At 32.8% G+C, this 26,228-nt stretch overlaps 1 protein-coding gene across 6 annotated transcripts in view; it reads left to right on the top strand.

Annotated features, from left to right (window-relative positions):
• The window catches only part of Dgkb (diacylglycerol kinase beta), a 575,876-nt gene that overhangs the window by 116,044 nt on the left and 433,604 nt on the right, over positions 1-26,228 (top strand). For all 6 annotated transcript variants that reach the window (XM_076863035.1, XM_076863026.1, XM_076863017.1 and 3 more), the window contains 4 exons: positions 1,962-2,079; positions 4,432-4,520; positions 4,602-4,718; positions 13,570-13,668. In XM_076863035.1, coding sequence (XP_076719150.1) covers positions 1,962-2,079; positions 4,432-4,520; positions 4,602-4,718; positions 13,570-13,668 — 423 coding nt within the window. The remainder of the gene's footprint in view (positions 1-1,961; positions 2,080-4,431; positions 4,521-4,601; positions 4,719-13,569; positions 13,669-26,228) is intronic.

Below are 26,228 nucleotides of genomic sequence, written 5' to 3'. Positions count from 1 at the left end.
TTTTGTTGAGATCTCATTAGCCCCTTGTCAGAAAGCCAAACATGAGCATTGTTGAGATTTATAGGTCTAGATTTACCCTTCTTGCAGGTTAATGTGTTGTTAATGTGTTAACTTGCCACCATTTCCTGGAAGCTGACAGAGGACATGAGACTTCTGGGGTCAGAGACAATGGGTGTTAGTACTCACAGTGAAGCAGCATCAGGAACTTCATGTTTGATCTGTTTTCCTTTCTCCCTAAGTTTCATGGGGAAAATGAAGTGAGACCCGACTAATTGCAGTGTACAGCATTAGAGTTAGGAACTTCTATCTTAGGGAAACTAAATCTCTTATAATGCGCAGTAAAGAAATCCGTTTAATCTTTGCTTAGAAGAAAGAGATTATCCTTATTAGATTGGACAATAAATAAACTTGCCTTCTCCACTGGCTAGAGAAACATCTTTATTGTCCAAAGCTTTTTTTCAGTAAGTTTGAAAAGATTTCTTGGGAGGGCGGAATAAGAAAAGATAGTGCTTTTGCTTCCAAAACATGCAGACATTCAAGAGATCCATGGAGAATTATCTCCCAGATAAACCATTTTTATTAATGTTTCATAGTATGATGCAAATTTGAAATTTCTGGTTCTGATGTAAGAATTAGTTACTATAGATTTCCTCTGGTATTATAAATCTGATGGCTTGTCTCTTGACTAAGAATAGAAAAAAGTGGTTAGGAATGTTAATATGAATATTTTCTTATCAAAAGAATCAAGATGATCTGGATGTTTGTGTTATCATACCACCTCAGAATTCATGATTTCCTCAGTACATAGTAAATGCTCAAAAATTATTTGGTGAATGTAATTCTAAGAAATGGGACAATTTGGCTAACCTGAAAAATTATGAGTTATGGTGGTGTCAATAGAGTTCCAATAAATTATGTCTGAAATTAAGTTTCACACAAATTAGTGAAGTGAATATGGAGTACACATGTCAATGAAGAAAATGATGGTAAAATGGTATGTACTGAAATATATAACTTTATATCTGTATTTTGACCTTCTTGTAAGGCGTTCAAGACTCATTTTATTTAATCTTGAACTATACAGTATGATTAAACATCCATTAGAGAAGTAGCTATTATGATATGCAAAGTTTTACTTAAAACAGTAAGTAATAATCACAGAGTTTTTGCTAAATGTGTAAATTAATTTAAACTCAAGGTTTTGTTGACAAAAACTAAGCTGATTGTTACACATATAGCAATGCAGTTTACCATCATTCTCTAATAATAAAATTATTTATTTTACAAAAGAGATATAAGCAAGAAGGAAATGTAATTTAATCCCTTAAAATGTTAATGCATTTAAATTTATTATTTGAGATATGGAATATATTATTAGAAAATATGACATAGCCTACTATCCACAAATTAAGTTCTAAAGTAACACCATATCTTGCTGTTAAGTGCTGTATTTTCCAGCCCATCCCAATCCTCTGCCTTCTTGTAAGACCTAACCATCATTGGGAGTTTTTCATATTCCCATTCTAGGCAAGGGTTAATCTAATTTTTACAATTTCATTGTTCAACCACTTACACTCAAGATAATTTTCTCTCTTTATTCATTCACTTGTTTATGGAATTTTGCTAAGACTATATTACTCAAGGGCGAGGCAGACACGTCCCTCTTCTGAGGGAGTGCTCAGTTTGCCAGATAATAATGAAGGTTTGGGGTATGCTGTTGAACTGCTGACATTCCACAAGAACTTGTGGGTTGCTATAGCATCCACGATTTGTTAGCGGTGTCTCATTCCGCTAGAGCACATGTGTTTTTCTAAGACTCTGTGGCGATCTTGGAGAAAGTCAGAGATGAAATAACAGATTGTCTTCAAATGCTTCAGTCCAGCTCTGAATTTTATTGGCACCTACATATTCTACTGTTTATTTCATTAAGTGAAATCTGTTTCTCTTATATCCCTGTGCAGAATGTGAAGGATGATGGACAGCATGTGTGGCGACTCAAGCACTTTAACAAACCTGCCTACTGCAATCTTTGCCTGAACATGCTGATTGGTGTGGGGAAGCAGGGCCTCTGCTGTTCCTGTGAGTATGTTTGCTCTGCCTGGATGCCCTCACCCCCAGTGAGCAAAGGCGGTTTTATAGAGTCTTGTTTATCAAATGATAAAGTAATCCAGACCCTCTCTGAATTACCATTTACATTGCTCTGCAGACCTCTGAATGAAGTCACTCTAGTTTTACCTTTACTCAGTTTTGGAAAGTCCTTCCTCTGAAAAAGAGTGAAGGAACTTTTCTAATTCTTTAGCCATTTTCTTTCCATTGTAGTTTAATTTATTCATGATTTTGAGTTCTTTTGGAATTTTCACTAATTTGTAATTTCCACGAGTTTCTCAGTTTACGTGTTATTTATTTATTTTTATCTCCCTAAGTTTGGCAATTTATTCACACAGACTTCTTATAATAGTGTAATTCCATCAGGTGTTTTAAAAAAATAACTGATTAAAAGCAGTTTGGTATTCAAATTAAGTTTAACACCTCAAGTGTGTTGTTTTTAATGTTCTCATAAAGAAAATCTTCAGATGTGGTTGCAAGTTTATAAGTGTGTCCATTTTTCTAACTTCAGTTCACTTATATTTGCAATTTTTTTATTCTATTAATTCATTACTTCCACTTAGAATTTTTCTAATAGAGTATGAAGGAGTTAACTTTAAAAAATTACCTAAGTATTTTTAATTCTATAGCATATCTACCTGAGAATATTTTGTATTCTCTGACATTCCTGCTAAAGTAGAACACATATCATTTCCTCTTCATTTAGGGCTAACATTCTTCATTAATCCTGCAATATGTCTATCCACACCTTTTTCTGCTATGTACAAAGTTACTGAAACTATCAAACTTATCAGGTATATCCCACTTTCCCACTTTTGCACAGTTAATTAAGTTTTTATCTGGCTAGCATACAATATATTGTTTTCAGATTTGTTGTTATTTTCTTTCTTTTTGTTTTCCTATTCTCCCCCCCCCCCCATTGTTTTTAGCTAGCAGCTTGTTTAGAAATAAGTTTGGAAATGTACTTTTTACCAGATATATTTTTTGACACCAAATCATTTTTAGGGTAACATAGGGTATCCTAAGTGTTAAAGGATGATAATGAAGTTCCATGAAACTTGCCTTTATGTCTGAAGACAGTTTCTGGTGGCCACATTTGAAACGTTCTTTACTCTGGAACAATCTGCATACACAAAGAAAATGCTTTGTTTTTAAAGTCCTATGATTTTTTTTAAGGAGAATAATATTTTATGGTAAATTCCATTGATAGGAGGACATGAAACAAAATGACTCTCAAATAAGGTGAGTGGTGTTATATAAATGTGAGAATTTGTTCACAACTTTTTTTCTTTTTTTTTTAACTGACTAGTAGGGTGAATTCAAGAATTTTGGCATGATTACTTGTAGTAAAATTTTAAAAGTATGTTTTCTTCCTCAGTGTTGCCCCCAAAATCACAGATATTAACAGTTTACAAGAGTTTTCATATTTCAGGAAATCTTTAGGTGCTTTCATTTTTATGGAGAGGACTAACTGAATATCATTAAGATTGTTTTATTCTATATGTGTATGCATTTGGAGCTCTTAACTTGGAACCAGCATTATTTTTAGAGAGCCACTTTTATGACCCTAATTATATTCAGAGTCAAAGCACAAAAATATGTAAAATGCTAAAAAGTGTGTTAATTTTATGACATATTATGTGTATACACATATATATATTTGATTACATATGTGTATATATACATGTGTGCAAATGAGCATCAGTTTTTGCTTACATATATATCATACCATATGCTGCTGAGCAAAGATTTTTTTTTCTTTTTGGACAGGCAATGCCATGATGTCAAGTGACGAATGATCTTGTACTGACTGAAAGCCTGGCATGTATGATGAAATCTAGTCTCTAGAAATAGACTAATCAGCCATTTAAGGTTTAGATAAATCAATCGACAAAACAACATAAACTCATCGGCTTTTTTTCCCATGCTCACCAGCTGCTCTCATGCCTATACTTTGTAAAATATGGATCTCTTCCTTCCAGCAAATGACACCAAGCCATTTGGCAGTCATCAATTTGTCTTTAATATTTTTGTCATCTGGAAATTATTGTGAAAAATTTGAGTGAGGACTGATTTAATTAAGCATTTCCTGCTATGCCATGATAGAGGAGTCTTGGTTTTTCACATGCATAATATTTCCTGTACTAATTGGCCTTTTGTATTCCATGGTAAAAACAGTCGACTTGGGCTTTTCTTGATGTGGCTGATTGGATTGATTAGGGAGCAGTGGATATGAAATGAGGTCCTGTTAATGTCATTCTTTCCCTATAAAATTGCAATCAGGACCAGGATTAGCTCTGAATTTGTGTACCTGTTTCCTTTCAGTCTGCAAGTACACAGTTCATGAGCGCTGCGTGGCTAGAGCACCTCCCTCTTGTATCAAGACCTATGTGAAGTCCAAAAAGAACACTGATGTAAGTTTGTGGCCATGCTTGCTTTTTGTAGGTGGCAATTATAGATCCTTCTCTTACCACAATACTGTTTTTCTGTTCTAGGTCATGCACCATTACTGGGTTGAAGGCAACTGCCCAACTAAATGTGATAAGTGCCACAAAACAGTTAAATGTTACCAGGGACTGACAGGACTGCATTGTGTTTGGTGTCAGATCACAGTGAGTAACATTAGCAGATAAATCCCGTGGTCACTCATATTGAAAACTCTCTATCTCATACTGTCAGATCCTTCTAGAGTATTTAAGTCAATCAGCATAAAATCATGGAAGCTTCTTAGTTCATCTCACTTCCAAAGCGAGAGAAGGCCTACACTTTGTAAAATATGAATCCCTTTCTTCTTGCAAATGACACCAAGCCATTTGGCAGTCATCAATTTGTCTTTAATATTTTTGTCATCTGGAAATTATTGTGAAAAATTTGAGTGAGGACTGATTTAATTAAGCATTTCCTGCTTTCACCCTCATAGAATCCAGAACTTTAGAACTGAGTAACAGCCTCAGAGATGATACTATCTTATGGTTTTCAGATTGTGTCCTTAGAACTCTAGAGGTTCCCAAAAAGGCAGTCAGAGGACATGGCCAATGGTAAGCAATGAGAATAGGAAAAGGATTGGTAGAACTCAATTCTTAATTCCACCTCACAACATTTTTTAAAGGTTTTTTTTTTTTTGGTATGTGTGTGACATATATTGTAACTTTATTTTAATCATAGGATCTGTGGGCTCAAAAAAGCCTCTAATTGGTACTTAAAGCATCTTAAAATTCTTTTTGTCCTTTTTTACATTCCAACTTGTTTTTCTCCTCTACTTTCTTTGTTTTAATGGTTTCTCTTATCACTGACTCTGGAATCTAACTCTAGCACTACCACCTACTGATGACCAAGGACTTGACCAAGACCAGTTGAGCTTTGGTCTTGACCCTGGCTTTTGCCTTATAGGATATGAAGCACTTCCTTTTTATAAGACAGGGTATTACTCTGAACAAACTGTACCTTTAAAAATGTAGAAATTTCATGTCCCAAATCAGCTCAGACAATATGTCCCTAATATTTGATTCTTATACTGGAGATCAACAAATTTTTTGAAGATCATTTTATTTTTTAATGTAGCAGAATACAATATGAACTGTAAATGTCTTTAAATTCTTGAGGTCTAAATCAATTAATCAATCTCTGAGTTTTATTCAGGAAATAAGGCTATAAAGGGAGTATTATAGGGTTAAGGCAGAGTCAAGAAAAAGAAAAAGAAAAAACAGTTCTCCTTTTGCAAAACTCTCCTAGGCGCTGAGCTTCTGGCCAACCTCAGCCTTATTTGTTGAGTCTTGAGCTCCAAAGACCCTGTGGTCCCAGTTGTTTTGCTCATGAAAGAAGCTTGCAAAATTAAAATAATGTTATTGTATGTCTGGAAGAATATATAGCCTTTTTAAAAAGTAACTTCAGGCTTTCTCTACCTCGAGAGTTGTTATTTTATTTATTTATTTATTTTTTGGTGGTGCTAGGATTGAACCCAGGGCTTTGTGTGCAAGGCGAGCACTCTACCAACTGAGCTAGATTCCTAACTTACCTCAAGAGTTTTAAGTAGTTATAGGGATACATTTATTAAATTAATAATTTTGTGCCTCCCTGATAACAGAATATATTTACTTCTGAATATTTATGTAATTGCTATTTAGACTTTTTTTCATAAGCCATAATATAAAAATTTTAGGATAAAACTGATCTGCCTTGACCAACCATTACCTACTACTACAGATTTGATTCTAAAATCATCTACTTTATTTTGTCCTCCCACTTTCCAGAAAGTGCTATTAATATACAAAGAGCTACTGTACATTATTCTGAGAGTGATGGGATAGGGCACTGTCAGTGTTTTAGGAAGGCCTATTAGAATGGATTCCATAAGTAATCTACTGCAGAAAGAAACCAAGAGAATAAAAACTTGGCTTCATTTTTTTTTTCCCAAAAGCCAGTACTTCCCTTTATATATGACTTCTGGAAATGACTTGGTATCATCAGTCAGGCCAACCAGATCCTTAAGATCACATCTGTTAGTTACAAGCTGTGCCATTTTGGGTCATGTATATAACAAGTTTTGGCCAATTTTCTAATTTGTAAAATGTACTTAATGATGTCTAAGTATAAGTTATCTTAAGAATTAAAGTTGTCACTATAAGTGTAGAAATGTTTAAAAAAGAACCTTCTTCAGCAAGTAACACCTTGGTGAGAGGTAAAGTGCCACATGGGTTCCCAAAATCAATGCTGGCGTCCCCAGAGTGCCTCAAGAAGAGAGATCATGCCCTTTCTTTCTTACTTCTGGAACGATCTCTAATGATCTGATCTAAGTCACAAAAGCACCTGCATATACTAAAAGCATCCAAAATCATGTGGACTTGAATTTCACTTAATTTTAAGCCAACTTGATTCACAATGAGTTGCTATTACAGCTTTCTATCAGACAGATTAGGTGATTTTGTCCTCACACTTCTAGTCTTTGAAGATAGAGTTTCAAGTCAATTTATTTTACTCCTTTCTCCTTTATCCATTTATACAACCTACCACAAAGTCCTGACATTTCCTCCTTAAAATATCTCTTCCAGAGCTGAGTTTTTGTCTCTACATTCACAACCCTAGTGCAAGCTCTTAGCACCTCTTGACTAGATTAGAGTCAGAATCTTCTGGCTTACCTCCCTGACAGAAGGTACTTTTCCTATAATACAGCCTGCATACGACCTCCTGAAAGATCTTCCCAAAATACCAATTTGTTATCATATGCCTTCTTTAGCAACCTATAATAATCCTGTGATGATAAATGCAACTCTCAACACCCCCTACCTCAAGTTGGTTTTCACTTCCTCAAAACTCAGACTGAGACCTAAGCACATATCCGTATATTTTTCTTCCCCATTCTCTCCCTCTGCTGTAGCTGTGTATGTCTGGTTGGCAGTCCCCTGGGAAGACTGCTTTCCCTGTGCCTGTTATTTCACGCATCCAATTCCCTTGAATGCACCTGTTTTATATTCTTACTACATCTCAGGAACCAAGTTAACTTCCATATCTTCCTTGGAATTTTCTTTGATACTAATATTTCCTTTTTCTGAATACTTTTTACTCTACCCCCCACCCCTGCCAAAAAAAAAAAAAAAAAAAAAGTCTGAATTGTTCTCAATGGTATCATGTCTGCTTGCTAATACTGTCTACACTTCTAGACTACACTTTTGTTTCAGGGGCAGGTCAGTGTCACATATTGTTTCCTAATTACATAAAATTCATGATGGAGCATTGAGTTTAGAAGAAGGCCTTGTTAAGTTCACTTGAATAGCTCATACAGTTTTCTTCTTGTTGATAAATATTGAATTCCAAATGCATGCCCTATTTAACTTTTGTTTTCAAATATCATCCTGTGACAGTCAAATCTGCATCAAATAGGCAAGTATTAAAAATACATTTGAAATGCATTAAAATATTTAAAGAAAAAAAATCCATTTTCACACTGTTTTTCAGTCAGTATTTGTGGTGCCTTGATGGTGCATTATACTGGTTTGCCATCTTGTAGATATCTAGGTAAGCTCTTAGAATGATATTTTATATCCTTTTGAAAATCTAACCACTTAGAAAACAAAAGCAGGAAAAACCTAAATAAGAACAGTGGAAAACTCTTCCACTGTGTAGGCAACTTGACTTCCATGCTTTCTTTTTTGATCCTTTGAGCCAGGCAAAATATTCACTGTGGTTCTCTCTTCTCTCTCTTACTCTCACATCCCGCCATCATTAAGAACCCACTGCTAATACCTGTTCACTCCCATGAAGAGGGTTTCTTTGACATTCTATTTAGAATATGTTGTGAATTGTTTACCATCCAGATGAACAATTTCTGGTTAGTCAGGACTCACCAGGATGGGATTTTAATACATTTTGTTTGGTTTAACAAAAGAATGTCTATAAGTATGGATTACTAACTTGTGGTATTATATAATGATACTCTTTTAATTACAATATGAAATGCCTAACTATAATATTTAAAAGTTTCCAAAACCATATGCTTTATCTTTAGCAAATACCAGCATTAAGTATGCACCCTGAACACACAAGATATTAGGGCCAATGGATTGTAGCAACTAATAAATATGTTCCCTCAAATTAGACCACCGAGTCTTTCTTTTAGAAGAGTAATTTTTTTTCTCTTCTTTGTGTGACATCTACATTTTTGTGACCATTTATATTCTATATTTTTTCTCAATTTGACTTTTTCAATTCTACCACCTTCTTCTCTGGCCAATAGATTCACTGTTTTCTCAGCTTTACCCTATAAACACATATACACAGATACACACTTCATTTTTCTTCTAATTTTGAGACAGATTTTTTTAATACACATAGATCTGTCTCTGAATTAGGTGCTAAAAGGAGCTCTCATAAACCCTGAAATTATTTCTAAGGGTTTATTTCACTTCCAGGAATACCTGGCTCATATTTCTAGATATGGGGCTAAATTTCCTTAAAAAAATAAATAAATAAAGGGGGGGGGATTTCTTATATATAAAAGTAATGATCCAAGAATTCTATATCTTACCTAAAAAAACAGCACAAAAATAACCATGAAGAATGTTTTTTAAAAAAATTTTTAAACAGGACATAATTCCTTGTCTTTGGTGCCTCATTTTATTGATGAGGCATATTTATCAATGCTTTGTTTATTTCCATTCTTGATGAGGCTCTTTGTGTCCTGGATTTTACTGATTTGGGGTCTGGGCTACCTTTAAGGCAATTTATCAGTCTTTACTTTCTTATTGATACTGAGAAGGACTCAGTTATGTCTTTTTCTTATATTCTTATTCATGAAATGACATAGTAACAAGATGTCTTAGCCTGTTTTATGTTGCTATAACACAACATCACAGATTGAATGATTTATTTTTTAAAAAGGCAATTATTTTTTTACAGTTTGGAAGCTAAGATGTCCAAGGTCAAGGGGACACATCTGGTGAAGGCCTTGTTGTGTCATAACATGGCAGAAGGTATTAAATGGCAGAGGAAGTGTTCAAGCTTGGGTTTCTCTTCTACTTCTTATAAGGTCACTAATTTAATTATGGAGGACCTACCCTCATGTCTTATCTAACCCTAGTAACCTCCCGAAGGCCTGACCTTCAAATACCATCAATGTAGGGATTTGGGGTTTAGTTTTCAACATGTGAACTTTTGAAGAATACATTGAAACCATGGCCCAAATTTAAGCAACTTGTTATCTTTGACAATGTCCATTTTTTTTTCTTTTAAATTTTTTATTGAAAAATGACATATACACAGTAAATTGTTCTTATTCTAAGGATAGAGATCAATGACTTTCCACAAATGAATACTCCACCTAAGAAGCACTTGACCAAAAATAATATTACCAGTAACCTAAAAAAATATTTTGTACTTTGAATTCAATTACCAATTTTTATTTTGTTGATATTTGCTTTCTTTTGATAGGCTTTATTTTTTTATTTTTTTTTAAACATTTATTTTTTTAGTCGTAGTTGGACACAATATCTTTATTTATTTATTTATTTATTTATTTATTTATTTTATGTGGTGCTGAGGATTGAACTCAGGGCCTCGCGTGTGCTAGGCGAGCGCTCTACCGCTGAGCCACAATCCCAGCCCTAGGCTTTATTTTTTAGAGCAGTTTTATGTTCTGAGCAAAACTCATGTTCACCTTTCAGTTGGATGAATAATCCTAGGATGTATGAATTTTCTTACTGGCTTTCACATTTTATATTTTGTCATCAAGTTTGTATCTGAGCAATATAGTACTTAAATTAGACCTGTATACAAACTTGTTCTAACCTAATGCTCTCAGCATCATGTTCTAATATCATGATGTTGAGGGTCATCCCAAATATACTCACCAGCTGACACATTCCACTGTATATAAAAGCATAAGGTACTCCTGAATATTCTTAGTTAATAGAGTCCTCTTGACTGCATCTATTGACAGGGCTTGCATGAGCCTCAAAGTACCTACCCTTTCGCCTCACCAGGGTATCTTTACTGTGTGGATAAGAGTAAAAAATTCAATACTTTCTCAAACTATACAAAGGGGATTTTCATTTCAGATTTTGCTATGTGTAGAAGTTTCTTAGAATCTGCATTCTCCATTTTATTTTACTTATTTTAGTACCAGGGATTGATTCCAGATGTGCTTAACCACTGAGCCACATCCCTAGCCCTCTTTATTTTTTTGAGACAGGGTTTCACAAAGTTGCTTACAGCCTTGCTAAATTACTGAGGCTAGATTTCAACTTGCAATCCTTCTGCCTCAGCCTCTGGAGGCACTGGGATTATAGGCCTGTGCCACCATGTCTGGCTATATTTTTCATTTTAAAAGGATTGTGCAAGATCAAGGTACTAAAGTTTTTGTTTTGTTTTTTCTCTGTGACAACTATGTTACAGAAGAGCCTTAAGATACATAGTCTGCCTTTGGTTTTAGTTTACATTTTATAGTGCTTGATGTACTAGTATCCTACAGTTCTTATAACAAATAGCAGGAAAACCTATGGAGTAGAGGGAAGGGTACAGAGGGGGAGAAAGAGGGGAGAGGAAGAAGTACTGGCAACTGAATTAGAACAAATTATATTACATGGTTTCATAATTATGTCAAATTAAATACTAATATCATGTATAACTAAAAAGAACCAACAGTAATAATTTTCTAAAAATCTGCAAACTTATTCACCCGCAGTTCTGGAAGCTAAAAGTCCAAAATAAAATAAAGTCTTAGGGAAGAATCCTTTGGCCCTTTCTAAATTCTGGTAATTGCCAGAAATTCTTGGCATTCCTTGTTATTTAACTGAATCACTCAAATTTCGACTTCTGTTATCACATGGCTATTTCCCCACTGTACCTGTATTTTTCTGTTCAGATTTCCCTTTTCTTATAAGGATAACAGTCATTGGATTAGGGCCCAAACTAATATGGCTATATCTTAACTTATATACAGCTACACAGGCCCTGTATACAAAATGTTCATATTCACATTTACTAGAGTTTAGGATTTTGACATATCTTTATTGAGGTACCCCATTCATCCCACAAATACATATGTATTTGTGTGTGTTTGTGTGTGTGTGTGTGTGTGTGTGTGTGTGTGTGTGTGTACTAGTAGTAATGCAGATCAAACCTTGGGGCACTCTGCCACAAAGCTATATCCTCAGCCCTCTTTATTTTTATTTTGAGACAGTATCTCACTAAATTGCTGTGGCTCACATGTTTGAGATTCTTTTACCTCTGCTTCTCAAGAATCTGGAATAAGTGTGTACCACTGCACCCAGCTTTAATAATATATATTAAACTATTCTTCTTTTTGAGGACATTATGGATTTTCATTTGTTCATTCAGAGTGCTAGTTTATTTAGTTCTTTTTTAAAAACTATTCTACCTCCCATATGAATTCTTTTTTTTTTTTTTTTGTTATTGGGGATTGACCTGAGGGGAACTGAACCACTGAGCTACATTCTGAGTCCTTTTTATTTTTTATTTTGAGATAGTTTCTCACAAAGTTGCTTATTGCCTCACGAAGTTGGTGAAGCTGGTCTTGAACTTTTGATCCTCCTGCCTCAACCTCCCAAGGCACGGGGATTACAGGTGTGCACCTCTGTGCCTGGACTATTTAGTTTATTTAGTTCTATTGTGTATAAGTATTCAATGGCTTTACCTTTAACACCTCTTGTCAAGGATTAGGAGACCCTAATATAAAAATTAAACTCTTTTTGTATAGAGAAATTTATATGTCACTGTGAAGCAGAGCTGGTAATTATGGATGTATGTGTAAAGATACTTACGTTCCATGTACTAGAGCCTAATGTGCACTAAGTTTAGTACATCCAGAACCCTGAGTCAGGGAGTTAGTGGGACGAACACTCCAGATTCTTGGACCATGAAAATACCCCTTCAATACAGTTCCATCACAAACAATAAATTAGCACTCATCTATCTTCTTCCTTATTTGCTAATTAACTGCTTCCAAAGGTAAGCTAATACAACCAAAGCATAAATGGGTGGTCTTCAATTCAAAACTGAAAAATGCTGTAGCTCTTTTTTTAAAATAAGACATATTATCATATTAAAATGTATAATTTTTCTAAATTATGAATATTTCACATTAAATTGATATAAAATGGTGGAAGAAGAAATTCTTACTTGCCTTTAAGCAAGTATAATTTTCTCAAATCTGTGTGATTCCAATAAAAAAATACAATCTTGATTTTAAAAACATTACTATTGAATACACTGTGTTATAACACGTTAATTTAAACTTGTGATCAGGTTGATAAAAATATAACTTTGGGTTGATAGATATTGTAAAATAAATAGTACATTATATGAGTATATGCTATAATATTGAGCTTATAAATACAATGTAAAGATAAATTTTGATAATCATAATCATCTTATTTATATCCTGCTCCTACTGAGATGAATCTCTGGTTACATTTACATATTGAATTACAAAGTTAAAACTAATGATGGGATCAATTATGCCCCATACTGAGCTGTGCACTTTGGAATGACTTTGAGAAAACAGGAGGGTCAAAAAAAAAGAGAGAGAGAGAGAGAGAGAGAGAGAGAGAGAGAGAGAGAAAGAGAGAAAGAGAAAGCATCCACCGTACACAGTGGTTTCAAGATTTTGCTCAAAGATATGCAGAGAAAGGGATGTAATAGACTATAACTTGTGTTTGTCAAAGAAATCAGTCTTCTTTGGTGTAAAACTTAAAACATGTTTTTAATATAAAAGATTCTGAGAATTAGAAAATACACAGTCTGTGTCATGAAAGGTTCTTAACAGCTTATTTAAGGTAGATATATGGGGGCAAGTGTAATGCAAATCTCTTTATAATCCTGTTTATTTGCTTTGGTAATTATTTTAAAGTGTTTTTAATATATTTGCTGTATCTCAGTTGAAATGTAATCTGCCCTATGTTTGCTGTTGTCATGTAGAATTTGATATTACCCTCCTTTCTATTTTTCTAGCTGCATAATAAATGTGCTTCTCATCTAAAACCTGAATGTGACTGTGGACCTTTGAAGGACCATATTTTACCACCCACAACAATCTGTCCAGTGGTCCTGGTGAGTCCTTACCATTCTGCTGTAACTTGGGGATACTAGGACTAGTTGGTATATTGCACCATTAAGTGCTTTGGAGCTAATTTTTATTAGTCAAGGCAGAACATCATTACTTTGGAGCAGAACACCTTTACTCAATGTATTTCCTTTTTCCTTCATGTCACAATCCACTTTGTAGTAAGGTATGCTCGGACTGAAGCTGACTCAGGTTTTATCACTTAGTCATACTGTACTTACCAGAAATTGTATAGGCAGAACACTTCTACATTTTACATATTTTATAGATCTAGCTTCCCAGAATAATGAAGTTATTCTTATGGGCAATTTTGCTTGGGATGCATGTTATATATCTGCAGTGTTGAGGTCTCTCAGACCAGAGGCTAGTAAAATGATGACACAAACCTTGAAGAAAATTAGGCGCTGCCGTTAACTATGTTTTTTAAAAAATTTACTGAACAATAATTTAACTACATGCAAAATAATTATTTAATTTAATACATATAGAAATGAAAAATGCATGAGAAGGGTAACTCCAAAAAGAACAATCCTTGCTAAGAAGAGAAGATATTCCAAGATAGCATTCATTTTCAAAATCCAAATTGTTTCGAAAATGAAAGTTATTTTACAAAAACTATTTTATATCCATAATGCACTTTTTTTAAACAAGATGAAAATTTAATGGCTGGAACTTCAGTTTGCTATAATGAAAATATAACAACTAAGAAATGTTAGACAAATACTTTTGTAAAGGTCAATGTAGAAATTAATCAAATTACTCAATTTGCACCCACTTATGATTCATTTTGTAATTATCTGTAAAATACTTGTTGTATTTTAAATGCCTTTATTTAACAAAACTATTAAAATCTTTTCATTTTATCAGAGTAAAAAAAAATATATGAAAATAAAATAATGCCATATTGCTGAGGATAGCAATACCTAATTCTAAATTTCCTTTCTTCATCTAAGATTTATTAGACAGCTTTAAGTAAATGAGATTAATTAAAAATAATGAGAGTCATATAAAATGCTATGTATTTTAGGTTCGCTTGATATCAGTTTTATTCTTTTTAAGTTTTATCTTAAAGAAAAATGACCTCTAGAATTTTTGCATTTTAAAAGTCTTTTTTAAAGTATAGTAATTTTGTTGGTTTAGATGCATTCTTGATCTCATATTTTTAACTCTAAAAGAAATGTCATTCTTCTATCCACTTGCCTGTGGAAGAAACCACTAAATGAAGATTCTTGTGCCAGCTCTGGTTACATCAATTAAAATATGTGGTGTATTATTTTCATTATTCTATTACTTCTTTCTTTGAGAAAGGTGTAGAAAATGTGTTATATGAATGTTTTTGTCTTCCAAAGTATTGCACAGTCTTTTGTTGCTACTGTTACATACTTGATTCTGAAGATTTAGTTTCAATCATTTTATTTTTCTGTGGTTTTAATCATGAATTATATCACAACATTTTCTATTTAATCATTTCTGTGGTACTGTCTCCTCTGAAGTACTTGACAACTGTTAGCCATTGCATCCTTCACAAATGTTTACCTTTAATTGACTTCCCTGATACCACATTTGCCCAGTTCCTTTTCATTCTGTATCTTTTCTGGATTTATGATGTCAACCTGCCGATGTTGGTGCATCCCTGTGTTTATGTGAATGTCTACTCAGCTCATCCTTTTGTTCTGAATCACATATGTACAGAGCTGCAACCTCGTGTTGCCATATTGTTTTAAGTACATGCCCAAGATATTATTAATTAATGTAATAATTATAGCTCTTATTTATTTATCACATATATGATGACAAAAACCTTGAAAAAAGTTATGCACTGCTATTAGCTATTGTTTAAATTGTTTTATTGAACAATAAATTTCAGTACTGGCAAAACAATTACTTAATTCTATAAATATAGAAATAAAAATACATGAAGAAAGTAACTGCAAAGAACAAACTTGATAGGAAGAGAAACAGGTATTCAGAGGTAATATTGATCTTAGAAATCCAAATTATTTGTAAAGTGAAACTTATTTTGCAAAATAAACTATTTTACACCTAAAATGCACTTCTTATTTAAAAAAATAGTCATGAAAATTTAATTTCTGCAACTTTAGTTAACTATAATAAAATGTAACAGCTAAGAATATATACCAGGCACTATGGTAAAAGTATTAACAAAGTAATTCAAATAAATATTTATTCAGTGTCTAACATTGACCACACACTATTATTGGTAGGGGAAAAATAGTAAAAAGCAAAACATATCTTTGCTTTATAGAGTTTACATTCCCCTGTGAGGTGAAGTAGACAATAAATAATACAAATAAGTGAATTATTTAGTACCTGGTTCTTTTAAATACATAGAAACAGAGGGTAAAGTGGTGGCTTCCAAGGGTTAGGGAAGGAGGAAGGGAAGAAACTGGTCAAAGAATGATAAGTTTAACTTAAGTGGGATGAAAAATTCTGGAGATCTAACATAAAGAATGAAAACCAGAGTGAATATACTGTGTTGTATACTGGAAACTTACTAAGCAATTAGATTTCAGGTGATTTTATCATCCATACAGAAAAACTTAACTGTGTGAGGAAATTGTATGTTAACTTGCTTAACTGTAGTAATCATTTTACTTTGTGTGTATGTTTTCCATACATGCATATGTTTTTAGTCAAAAGAAACAGAAAGACACATGCATATAGGCAAAATTATAATAAATGTAGTTATAAATCTAATCGTCTTTTACTTGTGATTCATTATTCAAGATCAGCCCCATTCTATAAAATAGCTGACTGGGCAATAGTGAAACAGTGGATTGTGTAAGGTGTGGACAAGGGAATAGCAATAGAAAACCAACATCAGGTTACTTTTAAAATAAATATTAAAGCAGAAGGAACTTTCTTATTATACTGAGTTGAGTAGATAGATTCTCCTCTTTTTAGGAAAAAAGAGCCTGTTTTATTGCAGTTTTATTGTGTGGCAGTTAGCATTAGTAATTTCATTTTGATTTGGTCTGATCTATAGGGCCCAGTGCAAAAGGTCAACCAAAACAATGGTCAACCATGTTTTTAGTTTAACAGTATTTAAATTTTATACCTTGAACATATACAAAAAAAAGTGATTAATTTTCAAAGTAAAGAACAGAACTAAAGCAGGTAAAGAAAAGAAATTCTGGGGTTGCAATTATGAGACAGTCAGGAAAGAGTTCTCTAAAGAGATAGTTGGATTAAAGAGTTAAGGCCTTTGGAGGAGTCACCATATGGCTCTTAGTATGGAGCTTCACAAACAGGAGCCAGCCAGGACACATATACTGAGGTAAGAGATGCCTGACATACCTGAAGGCCAACATGAAAATCATGGCTGGACCTGAGTATGTAGGGGGAAAATTGGAGAAGAAAAGATCAAAGAGATCGCAAGATTTTAATATTAGATAATACACTTGAGCTATATATAGTAAGATATTTGACTTTTACTCTGATTTTAAGAAGACATTAAATGTTTTTGTCCATAAAGGAAACTCATGACTTATATTTTAAAAAGAAAAGTCTAACTGCTATGATAAGAAGGCAATAATGGAATAAAAGATATAAGTTGTCTATTTACTCAGAGAAATAGGAGTTGGATAATTGGCTGAAAATGAGGATAATTTAAGACATTATAAGTCTAAGGAATGGGAAGACATTATCCAGCAGTGACCCAGGAAGGTAGAAATTAAATGGATCAAAAATATATTATGATTTCCAAGGGGAAGAGATAAGCCACCTCTATTCAACAATCATTCATTTAGAATAAAATCAGTAAGCTTGAATGAGTATATTTCTATAATCACTTTCTGTTATATTTCTCATAGCCCTGTCATAGTGAAACTGTGTGTTTTTCAAAACATCATGAAGGGAGAAAACCAAGAAGTTGAAAACATATGTACACTAACAATTATAAATATTGGCTATTGAATTTAAGCTGGGGAATTAAGGGAATAAGGACATGGAGAGTGAGATGCAGTAACAGATGTTAGGAACAATATATTATGAATTGTAATAGAGTCAAAGATAAGGAGTCAAGGATAATGGTGCCCATTTAATAGAGAAAATGAGATATGAATTGGGAGATTGCAGTTATTGATAATGAGATATATGAATTCATTTAATCCTCACAGTGACCCCATAAGGTAAATATAGTAATTGTCTCCATTTTACATAGGAAGAAACTCAGAAGGGAATAAGTGAGTTCTCTATTGTCACATGGCTGGTAAATGGCAATCCAGGATTGGAATCCAAGTGTTATTATCATTCCTAAATTTGTTTTTCTACCCTTTCTCCTTAGGAGACTCCAGTTTTCTCAAACCAGAAACTGAATGATCACTTTTGTTCTTTATCTTAAATATCAAATTATCATATTCTAATATCCTTAATCTTATCTCTTAATTCATTCTAAATGTAACTGCCTCATATGCTACCCTGATTTTCCCCAGGATTATCCCAGTAGTATCCTTGATGAACTATCCTTGATGAACTGAACTTTTATACAGCCCCAATTTGCTTCCTGGGTCTACTTCCTAAAATGCAAATATGATGACTCTTTCACACACAACATTTTTGCTGATTCATTATTTGAATTCCAAACTCTCTAGCATGATAAACAAGGTTCTTTAGCTGGATCAACCCACCCGATCTTTCACAAACCACTTCACACACTAGAAATCAAGAATAAATGAACTACTTGTAATTTTTCAAGTACACCTGTTCTCTCAAGCCTTTTTGAGTCTTGTATGTGCTGATAAATCAGCTTCAATCTCTACATTTTACATTATTTTTCTATCTTGCTAAGTAAGAATTAAAGGTTAATTCTGTAAAGAACAACAAATATTTGACTATTATATCCATTAACTATTTAAATACTCATATTTAAACAAATTAGCCAAGTTTTTTTGCCTACAAAATTGCTTCACTCTATTCAAACTGATGGGCATTAGCAACAAAAGAGGTATGTTGGAAATATCCTCTATTACCTGGAAGAAATTATTCTCAACTCTACTTTTTATGGTTTGTTATCTTTTGAAACTTTCTGAATAATTACTGTCATATTTTATTTTCTATACTTAGGAAGCTTAGAGTTAAATTTATACCTACATGTGAACATGATCTGCAGCACTCAATTCTTTACATTTTAAACTCTCTCACTCTTCTCTACTTTATTCATTCATTCATTAATTTCTTTCTTTTGACAAAAGTCCTGACAGCATGCATGGTGTGATTATAGAACTATAAAATATTTCTTAAGCATTTTTGTTAAAGTCTAGAGAGACAAGGTAAGATCTAAGACAGTGGAAAGCGGGGTCTGTCTTGTCAAAGAGTTGGGATTCATTTAATATAAATATGAGGCTATATGATTGGCTTTGTGTTATAGAAAGACTACTTTTTTTGTCAGTGTGATGTAAAATAAGTGTTAAGCACAAACTGGAAGAGAAATGAGAGTATCCATATTAGATGGTGATAGGACACCAGCAGAGTAAAAAAATGAGGGAACCAGGAAAATGACTAGCAGAGAATAGAATATTGGAATTTTATTTGATCTGGCAATAGATTAGTTCCAGATTATTATAGGATCCAATACGCAGCCATGGATCTGGGTGGCTCCACTGATGTGATGGGGTGTTTGCTAGGTTTGGAAAGTCACTCTGAACACTGTTGAAATTGTCACTATATGATAGTAATTAATAAAGATAGAGGGGGTAACTAGTAGATTTCAATCGCCTCAAGTGATAGAAGATTCTGATTTGGGGATCAAAGAATGAGAAATTTGATGGCAAGCCAAGAAATTTTCATTAAAACCATGGAATCAATAATGGGTGAGAGTGTAAGCATTCTTTTTCAGGAGTATTATAGGCAAATTATAAGATTTCTTTTTTTTAACTGAAGAAAATGATAATTTGTTTATTTGGGACAATGGTTTCAGAAACCTCACTTAAAGGTTTTAGACAGGGATGGAAGACTAAGGAAGACTGAAGAGAAAGAAAGACAGAGCATGGAATAGTTGCAGCCAGAAAACAGAGACAACTAGGTATTGTAGTTCTAACAGGAACTCTGGGTCTCTGGGAAAGTCATTTCCTTCAAATAGTTTTGGAATGCTGACAGATGACTCACATTTGAATTATAAAAACAATTTACACAAATCAATCATAAGCAAGTGATCCAATTCAAAAGGGCAAGAGGCCTAACACAAACAGGCATTTGGAATGTGTGTATATATGTGTATGTATATATCGCTGTCATTTCTCATCAAGAAAATCTGTATTGCAATATCACATATAACACTTTATGCACCTACCCCAAATATATAATCAATGCAATTTAAAAGCTTAAAGTTTTGTTAAGTAGCATGCAGATTATTCATACATTACAGTTGGAGAATTACAGTATACTGCCCATATTTGAATTCTGGCTTTTTCATTAGTTTTATGACAAGAAGCAAGTTATTAATATTTTGTCCCTCTCTTTTCTAATTATGAAATGTATTAATTCATGAGAATTGCTTTAGAGCTATTCCCAATGTGGAGTTAATGCTCAGTCAATATCATCAGTTTTAAGTATTGAAGTTTTAAAAAATGGATGCTAACTTTTATTATAAATTAACAGCATTTATAAAATAACTATGCACTCACTGTATAAAGTTTAAAATGGTACAGAATGAGGGTTGGGGTTGTGGCTCAGTGATAGAGTGCTTGCCTAGCATGTGTGAGGCACTGGGTTCGATTCTTAGCACTGCATATAAATAAATAAAATAAAGGTCCATTGACAACTAAAAATATTTTTAAAAAATGATACAAAGGGCCAGGATTGTGGCTCAGTGGTAGAGCGCTTGCCTAGCATGCGTGAGGCACTGGATTCAATCCCCAGCACCACATCAAAATAAACAAATAAAATAAAGGTATTGTGTCATTTATAAATAAAAAAAAATATTTAAAAAGATACAGAATCAAAAAAGGAAAAACTAAAAACCTGTGACAGTTATGTAAAACCAGTATTAATATGTAAGTCATATAATAAAATTGACGTTTAGTCTCCTTCTTTTGTAATTAAACTTAATAAGTCATGTGGCATCCTATTTTAATATTCTATTTTGAACTTATATTATTAAATGTATATGTACTTCCATTTACTATGGAACATCACTATTAATAACTTCATAATCCATCTCTTTAAAAGAGTATATCCCTAATTTAGCTAAAACAGTATTGTATCTAGCATCTTCCCATTCCTTGTTTTATTACAAGTAAAACATTAGTGAACATTTTACACATTAAATATGAGACTAGTCATTTTTCCCACACTGTGCCATTTTCTTCAATACATGAGTCAGAATTATTTTTTTTTACTTTTTATGTACTATAAGTCCATTTGTAAATCAATAACATAAAGATTGGAATGTTTTCTAAAACAGAAAATTTATTTAGCATAAATAAATAAAATTTTGAAATTTGACTATTTTTGTTCTTTTAAAAATTTAATTGTATTATTAGAATGTACAAATGAGTAGTTTATAACAATAGTCAGTAAGTTGTTTTAAAACAATGAATATATTAAACATTTGCCCCTTTGGACCAAATGTTGTGTGTTCTTTCTGGGCTACTGTCTCATATTATAGTATCCTACTCACTTTTAAGAGTTGAATTTATACAAATGCCAACAAGATAAGTAATGAAGTTAATTAGCTCACAGACTCCAAACAATATAAATTATAAAAATATTTTTTATATTATATTCAAGTGGTTCCAATTTGACCTCTTTCTTCTGCATGTAACCAAGTTGTATCCCTGAAGCATCAATCGACGTATCTCTACGTGTAACACCCTAAGGAAACCATATGTCACAGCATCTTCTCCTCTTTTAATCTTACTTGCTCTTCTACAATTTTAAGAATTCTAAATTATACATTGTAAATATGGTGATTAAATCTTAAATAGCATAGAGCATGTGAAGTCTTTCCTTAGAGCATGTGTTAAAATGAAGTCATTCCTCCTCCGAATGTCGGAAGGTCTGTTAGGGAGTGAAGTCTGGTGTGTCTCTTCTTCAGACCCCAAGGTTTAGGGGATCTTTGTTTTTGCTGTCACTTACTGCTAGCCAGTGAGAGTTAATAATGACAACTCCAATGCTAAACATCAGCCAATTAAAGAGGGAGGGAGACATCTGAATTCCATATGATTCTGAAATTTAGATTTTGAATTCTCTGTAAGTTTGTTCCCTAGGCTAGTTATAGAACTTCCAGAAATGTCTGTCTGGTGAGGAGGTGTGAACACTTGACTAGGGATGTGTCTTGCTGCATTGAGCTTCAGTTTTTATTTTATATCATTTTTGTCTGTTTCACCCTTCTTTTCTATTTGCCTCTTTAACCTTTCACCACAGTTACTGAACTCATCTATTTTCTTGAAATTCTTTATGTAATCTACCCAAGGTTTGCACCTGTGCAATTTTCTTTTGTCAAAAAAGTGGGATAAAGCACATTGTCAGTTCTCAATAAATGTTTCATCAGTGTCATTACTTAATATTCATTTAATTAATATTCATTATAGATCAATTCATAATTGTCATCATGGTAATGATAGGAAAAAAGGAATCTCATTTTTTCCATATTTTGAAAATCCAACCCAGACTCAATTTCAGGGTATTATTCATAAGCTATGACTTCTTTTTATTTATTTAATTTTTAAGAGCTATAGAAATAAACTTTGACATTCAAATTCCAGTAAGGAACACATTAAACCCTAGAATTCTGTAATGTTTGTGAGATATGTATGCATTCACTTTTGTTTAGTCATATTCTTTATGTACATGTACTTTGAAGTTTGTAGCATAGGAGAAGGAGAAATGCCAAACATCACTAGATGACAATTACATCATCCATGCTTTTGAGTGAAGCATGTATCTGTTACAGTGTCTTAGTTGGATTGGATTTATCTGGTTCTCTGGAACCCATTTTTATGCTGACAAGGACTATTTTATATAGAATATGCACATTTATAAGCAAGGTCTATTCTCAAAGTAAAAGTTCATCTATTAAGGCCAATTATAATTGTTTGTATCTATATGAATATGAATAAGGTCCATTTTTAGGAGGTTTATTTTTTAATAGGGCTATAAAAATATTCTTTCAAGTTTCTATAATGATTTCTGCCTAACATAAATATGTACACAAGGCAAGTTATAAAATTTTTTAAAGTAATAAACTTGTGCCAAGTTAGGTTTGTCAGGATTTCTAGAAAAGCCAATGACTTAAGGTAGTCTATGAATTATGGACAACAATATTCAAGGCTGCTCACTTAAAAATACAATATGCACTAAAAAAATTGTAGAAAATTCATGCCAAAATCAAGTTATATGTTAGAAATTCATATCACAAATCCCCCCAAAACTGCCCCTGAATTTTGTATTAGTATTAGCACAAAGTAATAATAATAATAATAATAATAATAATAATAATAATAATAATAATAAAGGTTTGAGGGTGTTTAGTTGAAGGAAACACTGTTTATTGTTTTGTTGTCACTGAAACCTGAGGTTGTTTCTGTGTGATATTGTATTAGTGTTAGACTGCATCACAACTACATTGCAATAACCAGGTTAGTGGATTCTGTTTCCTTTGGCTTTTTGTAATAATAGTCAATTCAGACTTATGGCCTATGGCCAAAGTGCATTTTAGTATAAAAATATATCTACTGCTAAAGTGAAATAGTAATAATTCTGCAAATAAAAAACAAGTAAGTAAGTCAAATTTAGATGGATATCATACAAGACAAATTTTTGCTTCAAACAAAAGAAAATTTTGGTTTCAATTATTTTAGATATTCAAATACTAAAGGAAACATCTACTCAAAAATAAACTGATTTCAAAGAGATGGATAAAGAGTTAGGAAAGGTTGTAGAGAAATAAAGATAATGCCTTAGTAGAAGTAAAATATATTCATATCAGAATAGTATGAAATCATTGTTGAATACTACATCAATTAATTCAGGAGAGAGGATTAAGAAAATCTCCTGCAGTGAAAAAGAGAATAGGAACTGGGTAGAAAGGGAGCAGGCTAAACTTAAGCAAAATAAATAGAACAAAATTTACGTATTTTCTGAAGTCTAAGAATAATGAAGAAAATCAAACTGAACTAAAAAGAATCTGCATGTATTCAAATTAACTTATTTGCTCCTTGATGAAATTTCTATGCAATGTTTTGTGCTTGAAAAAATAATTTTAAAGTTTGTCGGAAGGACAAATATGCACAAACATATTATACAATAGAAAAAGAAGAATAAGAAGACTTAATCTAAGAAAAAAACTTAAAACCATGTTTTTTAGTTATAGTGATTTAAAATAAGGTAGTAGTATCTCTAGAAGATATTAAGAACTGGTAGAAAACCAAAGATGTATTGAACTACATGTAGTAATGGAGTATGTGATAAACATAACTATCATATATACTGTCATAGCAATATTCTTGAGGTTACTGTAGAATCACGTGGAAACTAAAGTAAAATAAGTCCTATGTTACGTTTCTTCCAAAATAAATCAAACATGGATGAAATAATTTTTGCTCAGGAAAGACCTTTTTATTTTATTTCCTAATAAATGAAAGATAAAATGTTGATAGATTTAAGCAATCAAAAATAGGTTTTTTTTTTCTTTTTTTGATACCAGGGTTTGAACCCAAGGGCATCTAAATCACTGAGATACATTCCACCCTTTTTATTTTTTACTTTGTGACAGGGTCTCACTAAGTTGCTTAGAGCCTCCATAAGTTGCTGAGACTGGCCTTAAATTTGATATCCTCCTGCCTCATCCTCCTGAGTTGTTGGGATTACAGGCATGTACCACCATGCCCTGCCAAAAATAATTTTTAAAATGCTAAAGTTTAGACAAATCAAGGCAAAGATAAACGTAAAATGTCTCTATAAATTATAGCAAATAATTTAAAATAATGTTAAAATTTGGAACTCATAAGTAATCAACAAATGGAAATTAAAACAAGATTTACTTTTATTCTGTCCATTTGGGAAAATATTTTTAAAATGACAATATCCAGTGTTGGCCAGTATGTGTAAAATTGGCTAATCACATTTAAACAATGGTGAGACTAAATTGTCACAAACTATGGAATGAAAGCTTCCAAACATGTGAACTTCTATGTTAGTGTTTCTGCTTTTTCTCTTTGATGGAATATTGGGATTTGGGCAGGGCAGATATCCAGATTTTATAGTAATGGAATAGAAGGAAATGCTTTACTTCATTCCCATCTCCTAATTTTTAAATATTGAATGTAATAACAACCAGACTCCCTTCACCACTAGACGTTTAAATTTCACCTTGCTAAGGTAATCTGTGGTTTTAATGATTCCTGCTTAAATGGATGATCATAAAGTATTTATGTATACGCTTTGTTCTGTTTTAGTATTAAATATATTTTGTCTCTTTTTATTTTTCACTTGAAACCTGAGGAGGAATTAATTTCTATGCAACTGTTGGTCCGCACATCAGTTTTTTGTACAATACAGTGATGTCTCTCTCACTTCTGTGTTTGTTCCTTACTTCAATTAGTGTCTCCTTTACATGGAAAAATAATACTTGTGCTGAGTCCTCTATGACCACTACTTGCTGTGCAGTATAGAGGATAAAATCCATCACCTAACATTCTGTTGCTAATACTCTCAAGAAGTTTGTGACATTTTTGGTCTTATTTGACCAAGGAAAGAATACACTTCTATACTAAATATTCTCTTTATTACATCTCTCTTTTTTGGGGAGGGTGAGGAATACTAGGAATTTAACTCAGGGGCACTCAACCACCAAGCCACATCCCCAGCCCTATTTTGTATTTTATTTAGAGATGATCTCACTGAGTTGCTTAGTGTCTTGCTTTTGCTGAGGCTGGCTTTGAACTTGCAATCTTCCTGTCTCATCATCTGGAGTCACTGAGATGACAGACATGCACCACTGTGCCCAGCCTGTTACATAAATCTTATTTCATCTTAACTAAAAATATTTTCCTATTATTACATTTAGTTACCATTCCCTCAATATCCTTGAATCATTCACTATTTATGTTCTTCCACATTTATTCATTCTAGTATTCCCTACCTTGTCTCTTGACACTTCTTAGTTTTCTGCCTTAATGGAACTTTTCACAACCTTGAAAAATATGCTAATTCCCTAATTTATAATAGAAAAAACTCAGACAAACTGTAATCCAACATAGCTATATAAATTAAGTTCTTAAGAGCTTCCTAATTTAGTCCAGTAGTCCAACTTTGGTCTTCCTCTCCATAGGTTGATGTAGAATCCATAGCAATAGAAGAGCTGTTTTTCCTTGTATGTAAGACTTTCTGAATTTGCACAAGAATCTGCCTATTCACATCACCTTAAGTATAGGTTGGTGTGCAGACAGACTCATTACACCAAATTCATCTCTTCTTTCCTCTTTAACCCACATTAGTCTAATTTTTTTTACTACAAAAATACATCTAAAATTGCTCTTGCCAGCCTTACCAAATCCAATTACATGTTTTAAGCTGGGTGTCCAAG

This window comes from Callospermophilus lateralis, chromosome 1 (assembly GCF_048772815.1).
Source record: "Callospermophilus lateralis isolate mCalLat2 chromosome 1, mCalLat2.hap1, whole genome shotgun sequence".
NCBI lineage: Eukaryota > Metazoa > Chordata > Mammalia > Rodentia > Sciuridae > Callospermophilus > Callospermophilus lateralis.
Note: the sequence above shows the minus strand (reverse complement) of the source record. Positions and strands in the feature narration are given on the sequence as shown.